Below are 23,289 nucleotides of genomic sequence, written 5' to 3' on the forward strand. Positions count from 1 at the left end.
CAACATCATCCAAGATTTCGTGCGATAACTCAATATGTTCGATCAGATTGTGGCATGACCGATGGTAAAGAAGAACCAACTATCATGTTCGAGGACGAAGCATATTCTGCCCAAGATCTTCATCACCCACGGATTGCAGAAAATTGGAGAGGTCCAATGGACCTTCAGTAATGTCCAAATCAGGGAGAGTAATGTGTGTTGTACTCTTTTTCCTTCACCATGGTTTTGTCCCAATTGGATTTTTCTGGTAAGGTTTTAATGAGACAACATTAAAGCACATTACAAGCTCTAAATAGTTATGACATCCAAGGAGGAGTGTTATGAACCAGATTGTAGATGGCTCATAATCAAAAGATTATGATTTATAATCTTTCCATTTATCTATAACGGTTTAATCTCATATATAAAGAACTTATGTGTTATAAATAAAGATAGACTTTTCTATTATTTTTATAACATTTAAATATTTATTAGTATTTTCTTCTCTTATATCTATCTATCTATGTATAGAGTTTTATTCTCTACTACTTTTGCCACCTGATCAAATAGGCTCACCAGAACCCGACACCTTTCCCACCTATTAGCCGATGAGAGCGATGAGCTTAATACACGTGTGAAACCCACGACGGCTATGCTTCCTCCGCAGTTAGTTCTTCGAGTTAATCCTAGCAATAATGAATGTTAATCAATCATTCCCCCCACTACCTCCTCTTCGGTTCAGCTTCTCAGCTTCTCCACCTTCTCAAATAATCGGAGTTGCTCTATATATATGGTGCTCATCCTCAAGATGGAACGCTACGTTTTGGTTACTCTTTCTACTGTCGGGATCAACCGAAGCTTGAGCTTTATATCATTGTGAATTCCCAGATCCACTTCTCCGAATTGAAGGCCGTCGGTTGCAAACAAGTTGTCGTGACACGCCTGCTGCGCTTTTGTAAGCGCTGGAACCTAAAAAGGAGGAGAGCTAATTGGAGTTCATATGGTGTTATACTGTTATCTCTGTTTTAGATGTATCGTAAATCTTTGTAAATATCCTAGCTGATTGACTGCGTTTCTTTTTATTTCAGTCGACTTTGATTTAGAGACATTCAGCGTGTGATGAAAACCTGTCCATTCAGAATGTCATGGTAACAATACAATTGGACAGGTATACAAGCATATCACAACCAAACTATGTCTTGAGTTGTTCCCTTTTTTTTTGTAAATGTGATTTAAGTCTGATAAATGGAAAACCGTATACACCTATGCAGGGCTCTGATATGATCATGAGTAGCTGATGACCTGAGAAGAAAGAAGTGAAGTAGGAGCTGGCACCAGCTTAAGGGAGTCGAGAGTTAGAAGTTTCTGTATGCATTTTCTGATTTGTAAACTGGGTTGATTGAGCTGGGCTCTTCAATGGCGACGATCTGGTGATTGTTGAGCTCCGATTATCTAGAGATAATCGGTAGCGAGTTGTAATCATTTCTGGAGATTCGATTACGTTATCGATAAAGTACTTCGTTGATCTTGAGTTCGAGTTTAGATCATAACAGGCTCAGACTGTCTGTGTTAGTGTGTTTGATATTGTTGCAAACTTAGATGAGAAGCTACACTCTTGGACAACACGTAATAATATTTTAGCTGTTAATATCAGTTGTTGCTGTCTGTGTTAGCTGTTAAATTTCATTTGTTGCTGTCCTTGCCAACCAAAAATCTATGAATATAACTAAATTTTTGGAATAGCACCTTTCAGAAGAACGTGGCGCCTCAAGGGCATCGTCATCAGTGCACATGAATTAGCATACTAAGTCATATTCTTTGGAGAATCTATTGTGGTATTTGAAGGTTAGAAGAATTCTGCAATTTACCAGATATGGAAGTGATTCAGATAAGTAACAGAGCCACACCCTCTTTTTCTGTTCATAGGAGTATGTGTATTGAATAAACATACACTCCTTTATATTTAATAGCACAATTGCAAGTATACAAATACATCATTTTATACAATAATTTTTTTTTCATATAAAAGTTAGAAGTGCTATGTGTTTATGTAATATTGAGATTCTCATTATGGTGTGCGGTTTAGATGATGTGTAGAAAATAATATTCCAACACTTTTTAAGTTCAACTAAGATAAAAGAAAACTTTTCTCAACTCCATGGACAATGCAAGAGTTCTCGGCCGAATATCATAGAGGAAAAAGAAGATGCATATAGAGGTTGAAGATCTATATACTTTGTTTCTTTCTTTTTGGCTACTGGATTGTAATTCGGTTTATTGGATAAGGTTATAAGTTTTTTCCTGCAGCTTACAAGGAAGAAAATTCAAGAGAGCCCTCCACATCAGTCTTTCCTCACCCAATAGAGACTTTACAGAATATTTTTAATGTGTTTCGAATGATTTAGGAGAAGAGTCTTACAAGCACCATCCGACAATATCAACTTCCATTGCAAAATTATATGGCCTTGAAGTAAATTCAGGTAATATCTTGTCTATTTAATATGCGACATTGTGTTAGAATATCGCATAACTGAGTCTCTTAGTAGAATAAAGAAAACAGGAAAGAAAGGAGAGATTGACTGGTCATGTTCAAGAGCCTCTACATAACGTTTGAACTCCAACTGTTGGTAAAATATTTTCAGGCGGCTTAAAGGTTTATTCATCAGGTTAAAAGAAAAGTGTTGCATGTAATTGTATCCTATGATTTCCACTCTGTATCTTTCACTCATGCATATCCTTCATATTCAAACTGGGAAAAGATTCTAGATGTGTTGAAAAATTGACCCTGAAGGAATATAGAGGTTATAGTTGTATAGACAGCAAAAAAAAATTAGGATTAGGTGAATTTAGATGTAAGTCTGGACCTCTGTTTCCTTGTTCATTTTAACGAGATGTCTTCCTGGACAAGAAAGGGAAGTGGATCACGACCAAGTAATTTATGCAAATACCTCAATGTTAGGTAACTCTGCGGATATTACTTCAATTTGAGTTCAATATGTTCTGGAAAGATACTGAACAGAGTCAGTGGCGGAGCCAGCGGCTGCTTTGACTGGGGTCAAATTTCTAATAAAACATATTTACATGGGTCAATAAGCTAATTTTGTAGTATATTTTTAGATATCTTTCACAAAACACATAACAAAGTTTTTTTTGATAAAACTTCACCTGGGTCACATGACCCCCCTCCCAATAAGCTACCTCCGCCACTGAACAGAGTTGGTGTTACTTTTAGAGATGGGTGTACATGTTTGTAATTTGGCGTTACATTGAGCAGTAGGAGTTGTTCATCCTTCTGCTATAAAACAAAGTTCAACAAATTGCTAAAATAATTTACGAAACATAATTAATAATTAATAAAATACTAAAAATTAAATAAAATTGAATATAAATTGCAAATCTAATGTAAACTGAAACAAACATATATTATAAAACATTATTTGTTGTTAAATAAAATATATTAATTACTATCTATGACATTACTGAAACTATTTATATAGTACTTTAAAATATATTTTTTTATAATTTTATCACATTAAATTATATTTTTAATTGATTTAGCTTGGATATGGATTAATTAATATCGTGAAAAAATAATTAATTTAATAATATTAAATAATTTAATAATATTAAAATTAAAAAAACTCTTAAAAAGTATCTGTTATTTTTTACTTTAGATTTTCTTTAACTATATCAAAGTTAAATAAAAATCAAAAGAAGAAGTATAAATCATTACATTTTCCTTAATTTAGTTTTATTTAACAGTTTTTTGTTAGCTAAAAAAAACTTTATTTCAACTCGAACCAACAACATTTAATATACAATATAATCTTAAAATAAAAATATCTGTTATTTTCAGTTTAAATGATTTTTCAAATGTTTCGAAAACTAAAATATATTTTAATATATAATATTTTTATGTTAGACTCACCCGCCCGTAGGGCGGGCCAACCCCTAGTTTTTAATAATGGAGAAATATTTATTAAAAATTTTATGTTTTTCCTATTGATCAAGATTATGTCGGAGATTCTCATTGCCCATGATAAAACATGGAACTGATAACTTTGGCTATTCCTAAATCACTGGAAATGGAGGATTTAGTAAAATCTTCAAAGGAGTTATAGATGTGAGGACGAAAATTTAGGATCAAATCTGAATTTAGAATAAACACTCAAAAAATTCGAGATGAAAATTGAAATTCTCTCAAGACTAAGACAGATTTGGAATTGTTAACTATACTAGTAAAGATTTATGTTTTAAAGGTACGAGTATTAGATTCAAGTCTCAGCAGCTGCAAAAAAAAAAAATTATGTGCTTAAACTCGAAAATTCTTGATTTAAAAAATCAATGGACGAAAAAAAATAATGAAAATATTTTCTAACACTAAAAATATGAACACATTAAACTAAAACCACAACATACATTAAGATCGAGCATAAGATCAAACACAAGACCAAACACAACATACATTTTTTTTTTGGACTCCGGGGGTTTGTTACAATGAAAGTTATTTAGACATATGATAGTAAACGAGGTCGTCGAGGCCGCGGATATTTTTGAACTCCCTAGTAGCTTTTCTTTCCTTCTTATGATTTAATAAACTAGATTCAAAACTGTAATTACAAGGTCCAGACGAATATCTCTCCCGACGAAAAAGAGAACTTTCTCCGTGACGTAAACCCTTAAATCGGAGGAGACTCCAGCCATTCTAGCTCCGATGCCTGGAGATCAGGACTTATCAACTTCATCTCTACCAAAATCTCAAGTGCTTGGCTCCGATTTGGTGTTGAATCCCATTGATTCAGAAGAAACCATAATCGACAGAAAATTGGGGAAATCTGTATCCGACGTTAACAGCGCAGCCGATAATGTTGAAGGTCACTCAACTGCCCTGGAAACCTATGAACATGGATATCCTGCGAGCAGCCATACTCTTCAGTCATCTCTTCATTCAAGTGGTTTTTCACAGGTTACCCCCTCCTGTTTGATGTCGGTAAAGATATCACAACCTCTATAGAAATGACATGTGAAGGCAGAGCTTCTGCGAACATCCAAGTTCTTCAGTCGATGTCATCTATGCCGTCGGGTGGTCGTCCACTGGTTACTATTCCCACCTCAGAGTTATCTTCCACCACTCCAGCTACTTTCACTCCATCAATCGGAACATGGGCTAAACCACTCGCTTTCGCACCACCAGCTACTCCTCCAACACCGGAAACGCCAATGGATTTCGACCCACAATATCTTAACAATCTTCTCGATTATTTCTGGCCAACTCTAACGGATGAGCTTGGGAAAAATCAGAAGAAAAGAGATCATCAAGCTGCTGTCAGAGAATTTTTGTACATACCGGTTCAGAAGATTCTGGTTTCGGAGCTGAAGGATGATGGAACTTTAAGGTTTCAATGGGCTGCCAGAATGAATCTTTCTACTAGAAACCTTTATCAAGCAGCCAATCCTACTTTCCGGCTTGATGGAACTCCTCAGGTAACCATCCCTTCACAAGTACTAAGTTTCGGACCAAAGAAAAAGAAAGAGTATGTCACTGGCCAGTTCCATCGATGGTCTCTTCCTCCTGGTGGCTTAATACATGCTGTAGTGAATAGGTTGTGGGGAAGAACTTGCAGATAGGATGCCGTAAGATAAGTGAGTCGTCGTATATGTTTCACATTCCCCATGATTTAACTCGACAATGGGTAGTTCAAAGAGGTGTATGGCATGTTGATGACTACTTGATATTTGTTTCACCTTGGAATCCAGTGAACTTTCTCAAAGTTCCTGAAGTATCTACTATCCCGGTTTGAGTAAACCATAAAAATGTTCTGGACTTGTTGAGCCTATGAAAACACATAAACCTCGTCTTGATCCGGCTAGTTTGGGAGAAGCAAATTTGTTAGTTGAAGTTGAACTTGACAAGCCCTTTCAAAGAAAATTTCCTTAGATGACAAATAAGATAATATATTTTCGGTGGATGTTGAGTACACATAGATTCCGAGTGTATGTGGAAGATGTGAACATTTAGGACACAAAGAAAAAATATGCCTCCTACCAGCTACCCAAAAGAGTGTTGAAAAAGGTTCAACGCAGGAGGATAACGCAGTACCTGAGGTTGAAATGGAAAGGAAACAAGCATCAGACCATATGGTGGTACAAGTTGAAAGTTCTGAAGTGAATTTGGTCTCAGCTGAAAAGGAAATTGGTGAATATACTATCCAAATTTTGGAATCCAATAATGAAACAGAGTTTAAAGAGATGCAAACACAAGACAGTGTTGTGCCAAATGATCTTTCAACGCCAACAGACTTCCCCACTTACTCTACGGTAACAATAGCCAATGATTCCAACTCTCAATCGACTTCATCACCATTAGCAGGTTCTCTACCTGCTCCAGCTTAAAGTACTATTATGGAAAGAATTTCATCTTCTATTATTGTTTCTGAAACCAATTTGGTTTCATGGGACGATTCATTGGCCTTTTACGCATTCACCTACACATGGTAGCCCCTCTTACAATCAAAATGCTCAAGAGCATGATGATGGAGATGGGTTTATGAGTGACGCTACGACAAACCTCAGCATGTCAAGAGGTAGAAGGTCAATAAAATCACTTCAAAAATATCAAGATATGGATTGGACCACGGTACGAGGAAAGGGTAAACGGGGTCGTCGAGGCCGTGGATATCGTCCAACTCCCTAGTATCTTTCCTTTCCTTCTATGATTTAATAAACATATGTACCATAAGTTTCTCTTGTTCTAAGCTATTGCTTGGCTGAATATGAGGCTTGTCTCATCATAATTTCTCAAACTTTATGGTTGTGAAACAATACTTTGTATGTTTTACTCCTTTTGTTTCATATTAAGTGTCATTTTATCATTTTTGTGACATAAAAATTGTCATTCTATAATTTCAATGCAATTTATACTTACTTTTAACTCAATATTAATTGTAAAATGCATTGATCTTATAAATAAATGTATTTATCTAAAATGATATTGGTTAAATAGATGACATTAATGAAAATTTAAATGCATTTTAATGAATTTCTTAATATGTGTGAAAAATGTCTAAGTGACACTCTTTGTGAAACGGAAGAAGTATGTTTTTAATTTTGAATGCCATTTCCAAAAAAAAAACACATGGTAGTAAATGTATAGAAGCAGAAAGACATTGAAGTCTATACTATTATTTATGAAGTGATTTTGCTGATTTATCTCACTCTCCATAATTTTAGCTAATGTTTGCTTATTTAGAATATTCTTATTAGTTTTTAACTTAAATATTTAAATAAATTAATTTAATTAATATAACTATTTTGAAATTCTATTTATATGAAGCGATTTTGCTGATTTGTCACATTTTCCATGATTTTAGCTAATTTTGTTTATTTTTCATATTCTTATTTATTTTTAACTTAAATATTTAATTTTTTAATTTAAATAATATAAATATTTCGAAATTTCTATTTAATTTTTTAATTTAAATAATATCTATGAATTTGCTGATTTATCACATTTTCTATGATTTTAGTTAATTTTGTTTATTTGTCATATTCTTATTAGTTTTTAGCTTAAAATGTTAATTTATTAATTTCAATAATATAACTACTCGAACTTTTTAATTGAAACTAGAATTATAAATATTTTAACTTTCACAAGTGAAGACCAATTCTTATTTTCATGTGACGTAAGAGGTTTTAAACTCTATAGTTTCATTTTTCTCATTCATTCCAAATTGTATCGGTTATAGTTTTTGTTTCATCCTCTAGGTATAGTGTTTTCTGGTTGTTTCAATTGCTTGTGTTCTCTTCGTCACTTTCATGTTGATGTGAACATTCTGTTTTCAGTGGTTCAATCATTTTGTGCAGGTCAAAAAATAATATTGGTTGGAGTTGTTTGCATTAACGGCTATATGAACAACATCAAAGCTCAATTTTCTCTTTAGCTCTAGATCTTTTTTGGGTTCTTGACATCTATATTTATATACTTTCGATATTTGTTTTATTTTTATTTTTAGTTGGAGTTTTATGTTTTTCTTACTTTCGTTGAGTTTGAAAGACTAGGAAGCAAATGGTTTTGTTACGTATAGTTTGGAATTATGAATTAGTTATTCTAAATTGTTTAATGGTAATTATTTCACGTGTATGTTTTATTACTGTCAAATATATAAGAAAACTTATGTTTTGCTATTAAGTTTGGAGAGTTCACTATGTAATCATGTTATGAACATGTGTTTAATGGTTTATTTTCTAAAAAGGCGAAAGTAGATATTATAAGATAATTAGATTTATCATTGTATAATAACTACAATAATAAAACTATCATAATCTATTTTTTTGTTTTATGAAATGTAAACTTATGAAATATTAAGATAAGTTAATGTATATATTTATCAAGTAAATCAATGCAATATTATCATTATCTCAATTCATTTTTAAAAAAAGTTTTCTTCTGAAGTTTACTTGACTTTTGTGTGTTTCAATGTTTTTGGTAATTTAATGTATTTTTCTGGTTTAAAAATACAAAGTAGATTAATAGAGACCAAAAGTTCACATTCTTTGTTGTCAAAAAAAGTTTGCATTCTTAATTTATTTTATTATGTGTAATATTTGATATATATTTATACTCTCATGGTCTCATAGTTTTATGGCTTTGCTTTGTGTTAAGAAGACGTATACCAAAATAAAAATCAAAGAAAACTAAAATGATTAAAAATATACAGAATAATTTATCATCATAGAAGAAGTTATCATCATGTTTAAATCATAATACATATATTAATAATTATTAGTAAAACGATTATGCGGACAAAACACCTAGTAATAAATATCTAAGTTTTTAGTCTTGGGATAGGTCCGGCTCGTGTTTTTATTGGACTTTGTGCAAAGTTTTATTTTTATAAAGCAATACAAATAAATTGTATAAATAGGACCTAATTTTGTAGTAAAAAATTTAAATTTTTAACTAAAAATTTGCAAAAAAAAAAATTGGACCATGAGCAAATGCACTTTGAACACATGTCTAGAGATTTATATAAAAATATTGAAATCAAATTATTACTCGTTTACTCTATTTTGTGCTAATTCCACATATTTTACTCTATTTATCCATGTCTTGTTTTCATGCAACACGTTGTAATAACAAACAGTTTATATTAAATAAAATAAGTTGGCAAAAATTTATGCCAAAATAATATTTATTTTATTTGATGTGGGACTTGCTGTTGTTTCTTTCAAAAAAATTATATACATAGTAACAGTAAAAGAAGTTCTGAAGTTGTCTATGATTTTACTGTAGTTAGATATTTTAACTAGGACCAAGCAAGGAATCTAAATCTGTCCAGCCCTATAAACTATTGTGTAATTGAGCTTAGTTATATAAGCTTAATAAGGTGTTTTGGACACATATATTTGGAGAGAGCCACCCAAAAAAACCTAAAACTGTATATTTTAGTTTTTTTTTTTTTTGAAAAAAGGCTTTCATATTAAACAACAAAAAAAAATAAAATAATACAAACCCATAGGTTTAAGTTTGTTATGGGCTGAGCGCAGTCATACATAAAACACATATCATCAGAACTAGAAACCCAGTAAACAGAGAGGCCCAGTGGTGAGAAGAAGAGAGTTGGATGGTTACGATTGAGCGATGGAGTGTCGAGAAAGAACAGAGTTGAGGCGATCGCGATCTGTCTTCTTCCCTTTTCTTTTCACGAGTGGAGAAACCACAGTTGAGTCATCGCCGAAGATGCCCTTGGATTTGCATGTCGAAAGCTCTGCAGTCTGTTCCTAATCTGCTTGTCTATCGTTGAGAAAACAGTCTCTGGAGTTTTGAAGAGTTGTTGGTGCAGTCTTGTGTTACGCTCAGTCCAGATCCAGTAAACGGTAGCCCGAAACGCCAGTAGAGTTAGTCGCTCTCGATCCCTCAGTAGTCTTTGAAGTTGAAGGATAATATCTCCCCACACGGTGAGAGGTTGGAGCTGACAACGATGAGCTATCTTTCTCCAAGCATCGGCGCTAAATCCACACTCAAAAAACAGGTGATTCCTAGACTCTGGATGAGTATTACATAGTAAGCAGAGAGGATCCACATTTAATCCCCATATATTGAGTCGATCTCTTGTAGGGCAACGATCCAGCATGACTAACCAAGAGAGGAAGCTATGCCTCGGGATTCCATAGGAGATCCAGATTACTTTAGCCCATGGTACCATTTGTTGAACACCTTTCAGGTAATCATACATCTCGCCTGTCTTATATCTCATCCTTGTTTTTCCCTCTATCATCCATTCATAGTGATCCTCCTGATCTGAAAGAGTTACCGTTGTTAAATGAATCTGCAGAGCAAGCTGAGCATCAGTCCTAGCGAACGGCAAATTCCAGAATCCTGCAGTGAAGAGAGACGCAACAGTTGCCATCTTCGGTATGCCTAGTCGGGAAGTTCCTGCATCTAGAGCCGTGTATAGCTTCCCAAGAGGAGTCCAGTTATCGAACCAAAACCGAGTACTTTGACCATTGCCTATTCGCCTTTTAAGCAATGGGTAAATCAACTCCCTAGCCTGTATCATCTTGTTCACTAACCAGGAATGTCTAGTACTAGTGCTTATTGTCCAGTAGTTAGAGACATCACCTTTGAGTATTACCTCTTTAAACCAGCAGACCCAGACCGAGTTAGGACGAAAGAAGATCATCCAAACTAGCTTTAAGATGCACGCCAGATTCCATTTGTGAAGGTCCTTAATTCCAAAACCATCCTGATCCTTGGTGAGAGTTACTGTCTCCCAACTCACTCTAGCTGTATGATGTCCTTCAATGTTCCCATTCCACAAAAATTGACCACACAACGAATTTATTTTGTTGATGCAGGATTTCGGCAGAATAAAGCTCGAGCACCAGAAAGTGGAGACGCCAGATATTACAGTTTTTATCAGCAACAGTCTACCAGCGAAAGAGAGAGCTTTTGCTGACCAAGATGATAGACGCTGTTTGATCTGCTGAAGAAGAAGTTCACAATTTTCCAAGTTCAGCTTCTTTGTACATAGGAGTACTCCTAGATAACACATTGGTAGGCTACCACGAGGCATTCCTGTCGAGGCTTGAATTGTGGAGACTTCTTCCTCAGTAAGTCCAGACGCAAAGAAGCTTGATTTTTGCATGCTCACCGCTAGACCTGATCTTTTTTCAAACTCATGCAGGATCTTAAGTACTCTCTGGACCGATTCAATAGACCCATCAATAAAAATAAACAAGTCATCCGCAAACGACAGATGTGTCAGTTTCGTCTTCTGACATTGATGATGATAAGATAAGTACCCTGATCTCGCGTCTCAATCTAGCATCAGTGACAAGTAATTCATAGCAATTACAAACATGTAAGGATAGAGTGGATCTCCTTGCCTAAGACCTCGTTTCCCTTTGAAAAAACCATTCACCGTTCTGTTGTATCCTACCATAAATGATGTCGTGCAAATGCAGGTCCTCAGCAGTCGAGTGAAGGGAGCAGGCAGGTCTAGGCTAACCAGAGCTGAGAGGAGGAAATCCCAAGATAGCGTATCAAACGCCTTTGCAATGTCGACCTTTATAGTAATCTTCTTAGATCCCCTGTTCTTGTGATAGCCATTAACCAACTCACTAGCCAGCACTGTGTTTTCTACCAGTAATCTCCCCTCAACAAAAGCTGTTTGATTAGGCATGATTAGTTGTTGGAGTATAGGCTTTAGACGACGAACCAGAAGCCAAGAAATGACTTTATAGATTGTATTCAGGCACGAAATCGGTCGATAGTCCGAGATTTTTGTTGCTCCAGTGAATTTTGGGACCAAGGATAAGATTGTTGAGTTTGTTGTTTTTGGCAGGAAACCAGAATTGAAGAACTGTTGTATTGAAGTGATACATTCCAAGCCCAACACAGACCATGACGCTTTGAAAAAACCAGAGGTGAGTCCATCAGGCTCAGGCGCTTTATTGGGGTTGAGTGAGAACATGAGCTTTGTAATTTCTTCCACTGCAGGTATCAGAAATATGGAGGCTTGATGTTGAAGACTACATCTGAAAGGAGTCAAACTATGAAACCATTCCGAAGGAGAGCTCCATAGGGGAGGAAGCAAGTCAGGTCCTAAGACTGCTTTGAAGTGAGAAATGGCATGGAAGCTCATCTCTAGAGGATCAGTGATCGTGGCGCCTGATGCCAGCAGAAAGGAACGAATGGCATTTAGGCTGGCTCTGACTTGACAAACTCGATGGAAGTAAGTAGTATTGAGATCACCCTCCCTAAGCCAAGTTATTCGAGATTTTTGTTGAAAGTAACATTCTTCAATAAGTCTCAGGAATTGCCATTTCTCATTCAGCTCATGTTCCACAGCAAAAGTAGTGGTTGTAGGATCCTCTAGGGCATGTACCTGCACAAGTTGTAACAAACGGTGAGCATCAATAACTCTCTGCTGAATATTGGAATAATTCTCTTTGCTTAAGTTTTTGAGACCCCTTTTAATATTTTTGAGCTTCCAACACAGAGACGCTAGGTCAGTGGAGACATTTCCGGCGAGCAACCATGCATCAGTAATAACCTCCAGAAAGCTCGGATGTTTGGTTAGGTAGTTTTGGAAGCGAAAGGGTTGGGTACCGGCTCGGGAAAGGGAGAAGACTAGGTCAGTAAGGCAAGGGGTATGGTCTAAGGGAGCTGGGGGGAGGAAAGTAGCAGTAGCACTAGGGAAAGAGATAAGGAATTCACTATTGATCAAACATCTATCAACCTTTTTTGCAACTGGAGTAAGATCTCGTTTGTTTGTCCACGTATGAACAGGCCCATAATACCGTAGACCAAACACTCCAAGCTGAGTTAAGACAACGCGAAACTGGAACATCTGGGAAGCATGAGTGAGATGGTTGAAAGCAGAGTGTTCATGGCAGTGTAGAATTTGATTAAAATCTCCACCCACGGTTTTGAATCATACACAAGACTACTTTTCACATTCAGAATCTCCACCCATAGGTCAGTTCTCTCCTCATGAGTGTTAGAAGCGTATATAGCAGAGTAGATAAAAGATGGACAGGTAGGTAGCTCGACTTCACAGGTTATCATTTGTTTAGACTGGGATATAACACTGACTTTTGCTGGGTCCTTCCAGATTAGAACAATACGACCATCCTCATCTGATAGATGGTTAGAGAAATAGTGCCAATCTCTGCATAAGGTAGACATTAACCGGGGAAGGGGTAGTTCTTTGATATGTGTTTCTAAAAGAGCTCCAAAAATAGGTTTGTGGCTAGAGAGCCAATCCGAAAAGGTCCGATGTTTAGCCGAGTCATGTAGACCACGGAGGTTCCAAAAAAAGAGTTTGTAACTCATCAGGAAGAAAAATTTTGGTCTCCAGGAGCCTGGAGAGTTTCAACAGAAAGTAAAGGTAAAAAAGGGTTTTTTAGTGGGGTTTTAACAAAAGAGGAATTAGCAACATAAGATATAGTGCCAATTTCTGAGAAAAGGGGGGGTTGAGAACTCTGGTAAGAAATCTTTGTAGGTAAAGGGGGGGGATAGAATAGGAGAAGAACGAGAACGTTTAAGAGAGGGCTTTGTAGGCTTGTCAGGAGGACTTTCAGTGGAGGGGATAGGTATATTTGGAAAATAAGAAGGCACAAAAGGGACTGATTTAGACGCAGAGGGGCTAGAAGGGAGAGAAACAGAAAGGGGTTTTGTGGGGGTAGTAACAGGATGAGCAGGTGTAGTAGGAGGAGGAGCAGTCTTCTTGACCACATTTTGTTTAGTTTTTGAAGTAGCATTTGTTGTTGAATTTTTCTTTCCACTGATTGGAACTTTTTTATTTGTCTTTGCAGGTGCATTAGGAGCAGCAGGAGGAGGGTCTTTTGAAGGAGTGTAAAGCAAGCAATTCCTAAGCACATGTCCTAGTTCATGACAGTGAGAGCAGGTTGGAGGTAGCCACGGGTAGTCAACCTTTACTTCAACAACTTCCCCACTCTGTCTTTCAAATTCGACCACATCTGGCAGTGGTTTGGTGAGGTCCACTTCAACCTTCACATGGGATAAGGTGAGACTAACTAGATTCAAAGTGAAATCATCTGTCTCCTTTGGCTCCCCAACCAAACATGCGACCAAACTAAGGCCTTCTGTATGTCGCAGATCTAAAGGGACACCCGTGAGATGCGCCCAGACCTTGATGGAGCTAAGAGGAGGAGTAACAGCAGAGTGAGCAGAAGACCATTGAGCGGTATGAAACATCGAATCACCAACGTACCAAATGTTTTTATCTAATATCTTTTATCTGATAAAATCACTTGGTATTCGCACAAGCACAGAGCGCTGAAAGTGATTGTTGTGGATCTCGAGTCTTCTATATTTTCCCCACATGTGACAAAGAACATTCTGAATATGATTGAAGGGAAGCGGCCGACCATTGAAGTAGCATACAATGAAGTCCTTGTACATCTTCGCTCCCTTTTAAAAGACAGAGTCAGGTATAAGCACACGAGGACGACCAGAGTTGGACAAAGTAACAGGCGCTATTATGGTAAGAGAACGATCCCCTTTTACACGTAGCTTATCTGCAAGGGTTGGGGTGGGAAGCAGGGATGGGGTGGGGAGAGTTGGGTTCTGGACAGTAGGTTGAGGTTCCTCAGGAGTAGGATAGGATGTTGGTAACGAAGTGTTTGAGTTAGGCTTTGCATCAGTAGAAGCAACATGTTCCTGAGGAGGAGACAGGCTGTGAGTAACCAGAGGAATGGGACTTTTAGGGTTTCCTGTAGTAGGAACAGTAGTCTGGATCTCAATCTGAGGAAGAGATCCAAATTGAGTAGGGTTTCCATGTGCAGCAGCTACAGGAGGTAAATCAAGTGCCTGCGTCATGGGAATATCAGAGATGGGGGGAGTAAGATGGGATCTACGAATTTCAGAGCGGGACACAGGGGGAGTGGAAGCTAAGGGAGGAAAGAGATGGGGAGAAAGGGGTGAGGAAGGGTCAGGTGGGTCACGCGGGAATGGGGGTGGGAGGAGAGCATCTCCGGAGGTTGAAGACGACAGTTGCATGGCGGAAACACGGTCAGGAAGAGCCCAGCGATTCTGCATCGGGAAATGGGTCAGGGAGAGTCTGACTTAATTTTTTGGAAGTACTTTTTAGTATCACTTAATATATATTTTAGTTTAGATAGCATTGGATGTGGATTCCTTTTTCTCATGTAGAAAATGAAAATGTGCATTACTATATGATCATTACAAGATTCACATTATAAATTTGACAAATGTGCATTCTTTTTCATGTAAAACATGCTTTTTCTCCAAAATATAAAGTGTAGAACGTTTATCTATGTTTAGTATAATTATGGTTCCTTTTATAGTAAATTTTAATTTACATTTGATTATTTAAATCAATAATTAAATTTAGTTTGCTTATAATAGGATTTAAAGCTTATGAAAAACAATCTTGCTAAACAAAAAATTTTTAATTGATTTTATTTTTGAAAACAGAAAAATTGAAACTAGTTTTTTTATGAAAATTTAGATGTTTTAAAGCATCTCCAAAAGAAATTCTATAACTTTAAATATAGAGTTTTTTGCTCTCCAAAAATGAACTTCAAATTTCAAATTTAGAGTTTTAAGAAGTGAAACTTCGTATTTGAAGTTTCACTATTCAAAACTCTAAATTTGAAGTTTCATCTTTTTATGTGCATCTTGGTCCTTATATTTAATTATACATCACATTTATGATTTTTAAGTATTTTCTCATTGATATTTTTAATCTTTAAAATTGTTGTATATTTTAAATATTTCAAATTTTATTTTTATAAATTAAAATTTTACATATTAAATTTTATTTTAAATCAAAATAAAATTTATAATATTTTAAAAGTAGAATTAGACAACAAGAATATTACAAAAGAAACTTAATAACAAATTTTAAAAAGATATATACATGAAGACATAATTATTACACAAATTTAAATATTACAACAACACTAATAGTCTAGTAAAATTTCTCCAGAACTTCTAAAATATTGTTCAAACAAATTTTGTATAACCGAGAATGGAGCATTAATAAAATAATTTTATGTAATAATGTGGTATTTTTTTGTAGTTTAATATTTAATTATGTATTTATATTTATAATTTTATATTTTAGTGTAAGATTTTATTAATTAATATTGCTATAATATTTTTTATATATCTGATAGTTATCTACAAAAATTTTATGGATTTATATTAATTATGACAAATATAAGGAGCATAATGTAAATTATAAATAATTTTAAAATTAAATTTGAAGTATTGTTTTTAGAGAAGAACACTTTAAAATTTTAATAGAAAATAATTTTGGAAGTACAAACATAATATTATAATAAATTATTATTTCACAGAAGTATAAAAAGGAAAAACCTTTTAGGACTGGGTTGGGTTTTAGAATATAGATCTAATATATTTTAGATCGCTCGGGTTTAAATATTTACGGACTGCAAATTTTTGGCCAGGCCGGACCAGCTTAATAAACATGTCTAACTGTAGTAAAGAGAATCTTTACAAAATATATACTTACGTAGTAATTTAGATATTTTATCGTTTAGTTACTTATCATATTACTCAGTGAAAAGCTATTTACTATGAAACTATGAATAGCTTTTAAAATAAGAAACAAAAATTTAGAATTTGTGGGTTGTAATTGTACTATTGTTTCTTTTCTTTCTTCTACAGTTACACTTTAAGAAATCATAACGGAAAAACATTGCGAATTAAAACTCACTGTCAAGCCAAAGAAGATAAAAGCGACTTAGCATCATTTGCTCTCATGATTTGCATTTAGCAGAAGCCAGAAGGAGCGAAGCTTTTTTGTCACACACCATCAATGAAATCATTTCGTCATTTCCTCCTTCAAAAGCTTCTTTTTCTACGACAACATCCCAGCAGTCTTCTTCTCAATGTCTTCCTCACCCTCCGCTTCACCTCCTTCTGTTGCTTCTTCTCCTTCCTCAGCCTCGTAAACAACTTCTTCGCCTTCTTCATAGGCGTATTGTCCATCTTCTTCGTAATAGTACTCTCCGTTTAGCTCATCGCCTTCATAAGCTTGCTCCTCCTCTTCATACACTTGCTCCTCTTCTCCATTCACTTCTTCTCCTTCCTCCATAATCGTTCCTTCTTCTAGTCCAGCTTCGTGGGTTGGATTGGGTTCAGTCACAACCTCAGTTTTCTCTTCTGCTATGAGTTTGGTCTCATCTCCAGCTTCTTCTTTCGATACAGTTTCTTCAGGAGTCTGGTCCTTGTTCTTGATGCTACCACCAGATGCAGCCGCTCTTTTTCTCTTGAGAATCTCACTGAAAGGCAATGGAGCTGCAAATGAATCTCCTGATCGCTTACGAGGATGGTCATCCTCCTCCAAGCTTTTTCTCTTCCCAAGAGATGTCTCTGTCTTACTTTCCTCTTTCTTGCTGCCTTTAGAAATTGAAAAGCCCTCTTCCATCTCTCTTCTTCTCACCCAAGGAGCTCGGAGATCTCTTTCCTGATGACCACTGTGGTTTTCCTCTGACCTACCATTAATTCTATCTCGGAGTCTGCTTTGAGATAAGTCGCTTTTGTCCCTTCCTCTCTCAACCCTCCTACCAAAGTGAGCTTCGTCGTCAATGCTTCTCTCACGAAGCTTAATTCTACCCTGAAGACGGCTGCTGCTAATGGAGCTTTCCCTCGGTGTATTCCTGCGAGAGTCTCTATTTCCTCTTTCCATTGAAGACTCGGGAGCAGTATAGTCATTACCTTTCCTCTTAGCCAAGCGATATCTCAGGTCTGATGCAAGTATGTTCTCTGATCCTTCCTTTTCGACGTAAGCCCTCCTTTCCGAACGATCTCCTCTCTCAGAAGAACGACTGTGGCCCCACGCGTGCCTGTCTTCCCTCCGCTCATATGAATCAAAACGCTGATCAGCAATTGCACTAAAATCAGGGTCATACTCATTCAAAGAGTTCCGCCCCTCCTGACTTCTCCTTCCATAACCATCGCCAACATGATAATACTCAGAATCCGTAGCCTCGTTATCGACAAAAACATCAAACCCAGGAGACGACTCCCTCAAGACGTCATCTGCGTCCTTACCATTGTGGAAACTGTTACTATCATCAGATCCATATTTGTGATGGCTTCCATCAGTTAAAGGAGGAACACCCACGAGAGGCTCATATCCCACATGCTTCGAAGTATATCCCTCTACACCTCTACTATCCCTTATAGCAGGTGTGACTCTGGGTGCAACCGACATGTCAACAGCCTTTGGGAGACTAGCATGAGTCAGTTTCTTCTCCCGAGTAGAAAACTGAGGATCAGCAGCAGCAGCAGCAGCAGCAGGATTAGCTTCTACAGGATGCTGCTTCTTATAACCAGCAGCATTCGGGGTGTGCATGAATGAACACATATCTCCTTTCGCACACATGCCCTTTTGGAAGAAAACACACGGAAACGGCTGTTTCACAGCAGCAGCAGCATGTGAAGGCGGTACAGAACCAGCAGGAAGACCTCCAAGATTACCCAAAGCCTGCAAGAAAACAAAAACATAAGCATGTGATAAAACAAGCTCAAGCTCAAGTACAAGGAAGAAAGCAAAACTCACAGGATGGCGAAAGCCACACTTGGGATTCAAGCAGTTGCCACTCATCCAATAATAGCAATCCCTTGGGTTGACACGCGCATACTCACTGTGGCGATACTCACACTCAGCTCCCTGTTTAAAAGAATAAAGAAACCGTTAGAGTCCTGTGACTAATAAGATCTATCTAGTAAGATCAGATTCTCTTTCACAGACCTATCTAATAAAAGTATATTTAGTAATTTTTCAATCATTAGAGTCCGAAAGTATGAACACAACACTAAACCAAGAGGATCATCAGATCGTACGGAACGCAGCAAGAAGAAACATGCATACTTTCAATCAAGCAGTCCAGATCTAAAATTAGCAACGAATCAATCAGGTGGAAGATACACAACTTTCAATCGAAACAAAAACGCGAAATCGAACGAAAGAAACTCGAGATCTCAAAATCTAAAACCCTAATTGAAGGGATGAGATCTAAGACGAAACATAATCAAATAATCAATACCTTCTTGCAGGTTGAAGGAGATGCGAGAAAGTAAACGCAATCGGTGTTCTTCTTCAACGCGTCTTCCCCAGGCTCCGATTGCTTCTTCTTCTGCTCGTGTTGTTGAGGTTGGGTCGCCGTCGCAGACATTATTCTAAATTCGTGAAAAATCCCTTTCTCGCGTAGATCCGGAGGTTTCAGATCGAAACCCTAGAGATCAAAACCCTAATCGGCAGATCAGAGAGTCCCGTGGGAGAAGAAACGGAGCCGCCACAGAGAGAAACTGCGACTGTGTTTTAAAAGCTAAGCCTAAAAGTTTTTTTTTTTTTTTCTTTTGCGATGAGATATTAATAGATGAAAGTTCGGCTCGTATTGTTTTATCAATCAAGTTTAGACACGTGGTGATGTATTATTGGAGGTACGTTAGCTGAATTATGTTTCCTTTACTTCTAGTGGAGACAGCGTGTTTGGAATGTTGCGTAGACGGTTATAAGATGTTTAGACCGACCTAATCAGAACCGAGTTTGAACAAAACAAAGTTATAAACCGATTGGTAGATATCTTTTGGATTAACCGATGATCGTTTTTATATCTAACCAGACCACGCCACACCAATCAAACCCATTTAAATAAGTTTATATTTCAAATTAAATATATCTTTTACACCAGATAAGTTTGTTTTTCAAGTGAAATATACTTTTATATTTAAAAAAAACTAACATTTTGAAAATTATTTTTCTTACAACCAAACCAAACCAAACCAAACCAAACCAAACAAAATCAAATTTTGCCGAACCAAATAGAAACTGAGCCGAATAATTTGAGTAAATTTTGACCGTAGGTAAAGAAGCAACTAAGATGAATAGATGACAATAAAAAAAAGGTAGTTTTACAAAGATTGAATTATACAAACTGAGAGAAAGACATCAATGGTTCTTGTTGGATTCTTTATGGTTACTAAGAACAAAAGCTAGAACAAGAGAATAACAATGAAGGTACTTTGCCTGTTCTTCGAATTTCTTCAGCTTGTTTCTCTGTTTTAGCTGCTTCACGATTCTTCTTTGCTTCAGCCGCTGCTCGTTTCTCCTCTGCTTTCCTCTCAATCTCAGCTATTTTGTTCATCAAACGGTCTTGCGCTCGTCCCTTTATCCTCTCAACTTCCACCTGCAATACCAAGAGCCATCACTTGCACAGACTTATAACCAGAGGGATGTTTTTCAAGCTACTTACCTCTGTTTTCCTCATCTCTGCTTCAGATTTCGCCTTTTGATGATTCTCCCACGCTTGTATCTTCATCTCTTCACGTCTGAACCTGAAGATTACACTAGTCATTCTAAGTCAAACCTTTCCAAGAGCAATATGACCAAACAATACAAGTGTTCGAGTTACCTAGCCATGTGCTTAGCCTTTTCAGCCTCCTCCCACGCGGACGCACGAGCTTCAGAAACACTCTTAGAAGTTTGTGACGTGGAAGCATCTTTCTCTTCATCCTCTTTACTAGCCCAAGCAGCGATGTTTAACTTCCCAAGCTGTGTTCCCAACACCATTATCTCCCTCCTAGTTTTCATCTGAATCTCTTTCTCCGACAACTCCTCGTTACTCAACGCTCGTCTCCCCGGACTAGAAGGTGCAGAAGTTACGGGGCTTCGTATCGGCGTCGTCGCCCTTATCGGTGTCCCGTTTCTAGAAGGCTCTTGGCTCGCTATTGGAGTCATCTCGGTCCCCATGTCTCTCATCGAGACAGATCTCGCTGTCGAAGGCGGTTGAGCAAAGGCAGTTGCCATTGACGAGTCATGTCGACTGAGATTCACTGCAAAGCAAAGATAAAACAGAAACATAAAAAAAAATTGAACTAACTCAAAAGAAGATGATTCGTTAGGACCAACACCTTCAGTTGCTGAGTTCTCAACCATAAGAACCGGTTTGAGATATGAATCAACTTCCCAGCTGACGAACTTGTGCCCTCCTGTCTCCTTCTTCACTTGGCTTACATCTACTCGCTTTGTATCAGGCTCTTCATCAACGATCTTGATAGAAGACTGCCGACCGAAGCTTGGTCCTTTCTTTGAGGCATGAGCCTGAACCTGTCCTGTCTTGGGTCGGTTAGATGTCGGACTAGCGATCCATTTCTGTGCATCGTCCCATTTAGACGGAGCCGGTTTAGAGAATGATCTAACGGACATTCTTGGAGTGGTCTTCTCCTTTTCTGTCTTCTGAAACTCAAAGAGGGATGCGGTAGAAAGGCTCTTGATCTCATTCACATTGTCGTAATCATGAAGATCTCCAAGTACCGTAGCAGAAGTAGAAGAATCAGTAATCTCAGTCACAACATTAACGTCTTTGCAATCATCTGATCCACCAGCAGCTGCATTGTTTAGAAGAACAGAAGAACTGATCAGTTTTAAGTGTAAAGGTCACAACAAGGAGATACCATTTTCAAGTTCTTGAAATAAATAAATATTTAAAGATTTTCCATTAAGCAAATGGGGACAAAGACGTTTTAAAAAGAGTATTAAGAAAATGATTAAGGGGCTCCACCATAAACCCTAGATTAACACACAAAAAAAAAGGGGAAAAGTGTTACCAAGGTCATGAATTTGATTTGACCCAGGTTCTTGTTTATTCTTTCTATCAACACCGAGAAGCATAGTTCTCAACTTCCCCGGAGAAAAGCCGCCGCCGCTGCCGCTTGTAACCTATCACAAAACTCAATAGGAGAAGAAAGAGTTTAATAAAGAACTGGTAAAGTAAAGAAAGATGAATGAAGTGTGTTGAAAAGGACGTTTTCTCCAAGTCCCAAATCAATACGAAAACGACATAACGGAAACGAAATCAAAAAGAGTAGCTGGCAAGTAGAAGAAAACGCCAAATCTTGCTTTCTGTTTTCCCTAATCTCACGCAAAACCCTGTTTCAAGAATCGAGTAAAGCGTGATGCTGAAGCATTTAAAGCTCACCTGGGTCTTTCCGATTCGCTCGTAATCCATCGAAAGGGTACTCAAATCTTGAGAGAGAGACCTCTCAGTCACAAGAGAGTCCTTGGTGATAATGATTGGGTAAGAAGTGAGGGAAAAGAAAATAATATTCTAAAAGATTTGGAAGAGTGCAGTGATGGAGCTTGGAAGCTTGTGAAGGTACAGAGACTCATACACTGTATATTGGTTCTTCTTCTTCTCTAACTTTCTCTCTCTCTGTTTTTTCTTGTTTTTTAAGCTGACATCGAAAGAAGGGACATTCACAGTTATTATAGAGAGCCTTTAGTTGAGCAAACTCTACTCTCTCCCAAAAATAAATAAACTCGGTATTATTGGCATCATTAATAGATCTTGATCTCTATAGTTCATAAATCCTACGTCACATTCAAATTAAGTTTTTGAAATAAAACTTCTGTTATATGGCATATGTTTATTTTTCGTATGTGATTTTTCCAAATGAAATTCGAAAATTAATTATCATTATAATAATTGTTTATTGAAAATAATTTAAGCCAATACACGAACGGCAAAATAATACTTTAGTGGCATTTGAGTTGTAAAGTTATTTAACAATAAACGCAAATATTGTTATTACTAATAGTTTGAGACTAACTCAATATAGAACAAAGTAATTTAGAGAAAATCATTATTAACCTAAGATCGTAAGTTATCTTATGAACCAGATTGTGGATGGCTCATAACCAAGAGATTATGATTTGTAATTTTTTCATTTATCTATGACGGTGTAATCCCCTATATAAGGAACCTCTATGTTATGAATAAAGATAGACTTTTCTATTACTTTTATAACATGTTATCAGCACGAAACTCTAATCCCTAAGCTAATACCCAAATCGAAAAACCCTAAAACTCTAATCCTAGCCGGCGATCCGACGAACCCTAAACCCCAATCGCGTCTCTTGTTCCCGCATCTGTTCCAGCTCGCGTCCCCGATCAGCTTCAGCCCAAGGCTTTTCTGATCCTAGCTCAGACGTTTGCGACCCGAGAGCAGCTCCAGCACGCGACATCTTCCTCATTCGCGACAGCATCAGACAGCTCGCGTCCGACGATCAAGGTGTTCCCGATCAAGCAACAAAGGACGTCTGCGACCCGATAGAAGCGACTCGATCCATTCCAGCTCGCGTGCCGTTCGTGTCCAGCTCGCGTCCCGTTCGTGTCCAGCTCGCAGCTCAACTCCTTTGGTGGTCCTATTCAACAATCATCTAAGGTTAAAAGGTAATTCAAAACCTAAGAACCCATAATCGAACATGGATTGATTGATAAAGA

At 37.0% G+C, this 23,289-nt stretch overlaps 2 protein-coding genes and 1 long non-coding RNA gene across 3 annotated transcripts; 1 reads left to right on the forward strand and 2 right to left on the reverse strand.

Annotated features, from left to right (window-relative positions):
* Positions 1-563: 563 nt before the first annotated feature.
* On the forward strand, positions 564-1,597 carry LOC106326289. The gene is made up of 3 exons (XR_001267192.1): positions 564-982; positions 1,068-1,147; positions 1,251-1,597. It is a non-coding gene; the product is annotated as an uncharacterized LOC106326289 (long non-coding RNA).
* A 14,988-nt stretch (positions 1,598-16,585) lies between these two features.
* On the reverse strand, positions 16,586-19,354 carry LOC106327320 (zinc finger CCCH domain-containing protein 17). The gene is made up of 3 exons (XM_013765447.1): positions 19,051-19,354; positions 18,564-18,674; positions 16,586-18,488 (listed from the first exon to the last, which is right to left on the reverse strand). Exons 1-3 carry the CDS (start codon positions 19,177-19,179, stop codon positions 16,857-16,859), a joined length of 1,872 nt encoding a protein of 623 aa, XP_013620901.1. The 5' UTR covers positions 19,180-19,354; the 3' UTR covers positions 16,586-16,856.
* A 529-nt stretch (positions 19,355-19,883) lies between these two features.
* LOC106324813 lies at positions 19,884-22,247 on the reverse strand. The gene is made up of 6 exons (XM_013762798.1): positions 21,985-22,247; positions 21,614-21,725; positions 20,918-21,394; positions 20,419-20,839; positions 20,260-20,341; positions 19,884-20,193 (listed from the first exon to the last, which is right to left on the reverse strand). Exons 1-6 carry the CDS (start codon positions 22,012-22,014, stop codon positions 19,987-19,989), a joined length of 1,329 nt encoding a protein of 442 aa, XP_013618252.1. The 5' UTR covers positions 22,015-22,247; the 3' UTR covers positions 19,884-19,986.
* Between the last annotated feature and the right edge of the window lie 1,042 nt (positions 22,248-23,289).

The sequence above is a fragment of the Brassica oleracea genome, chromosome C2 (genome assembly GCF_000695525.1).
Source record: "Brassica oleracea var. oleracea cultivar TO1000 chromosome C2, BOL, whole genome shotgun sequence".
NCBI lineage: Eukaryota > Viridiplantae > Streptophyta > Magnoliopsida > Brassicales > Brassicaceae > Brassica > Brassica oleracea.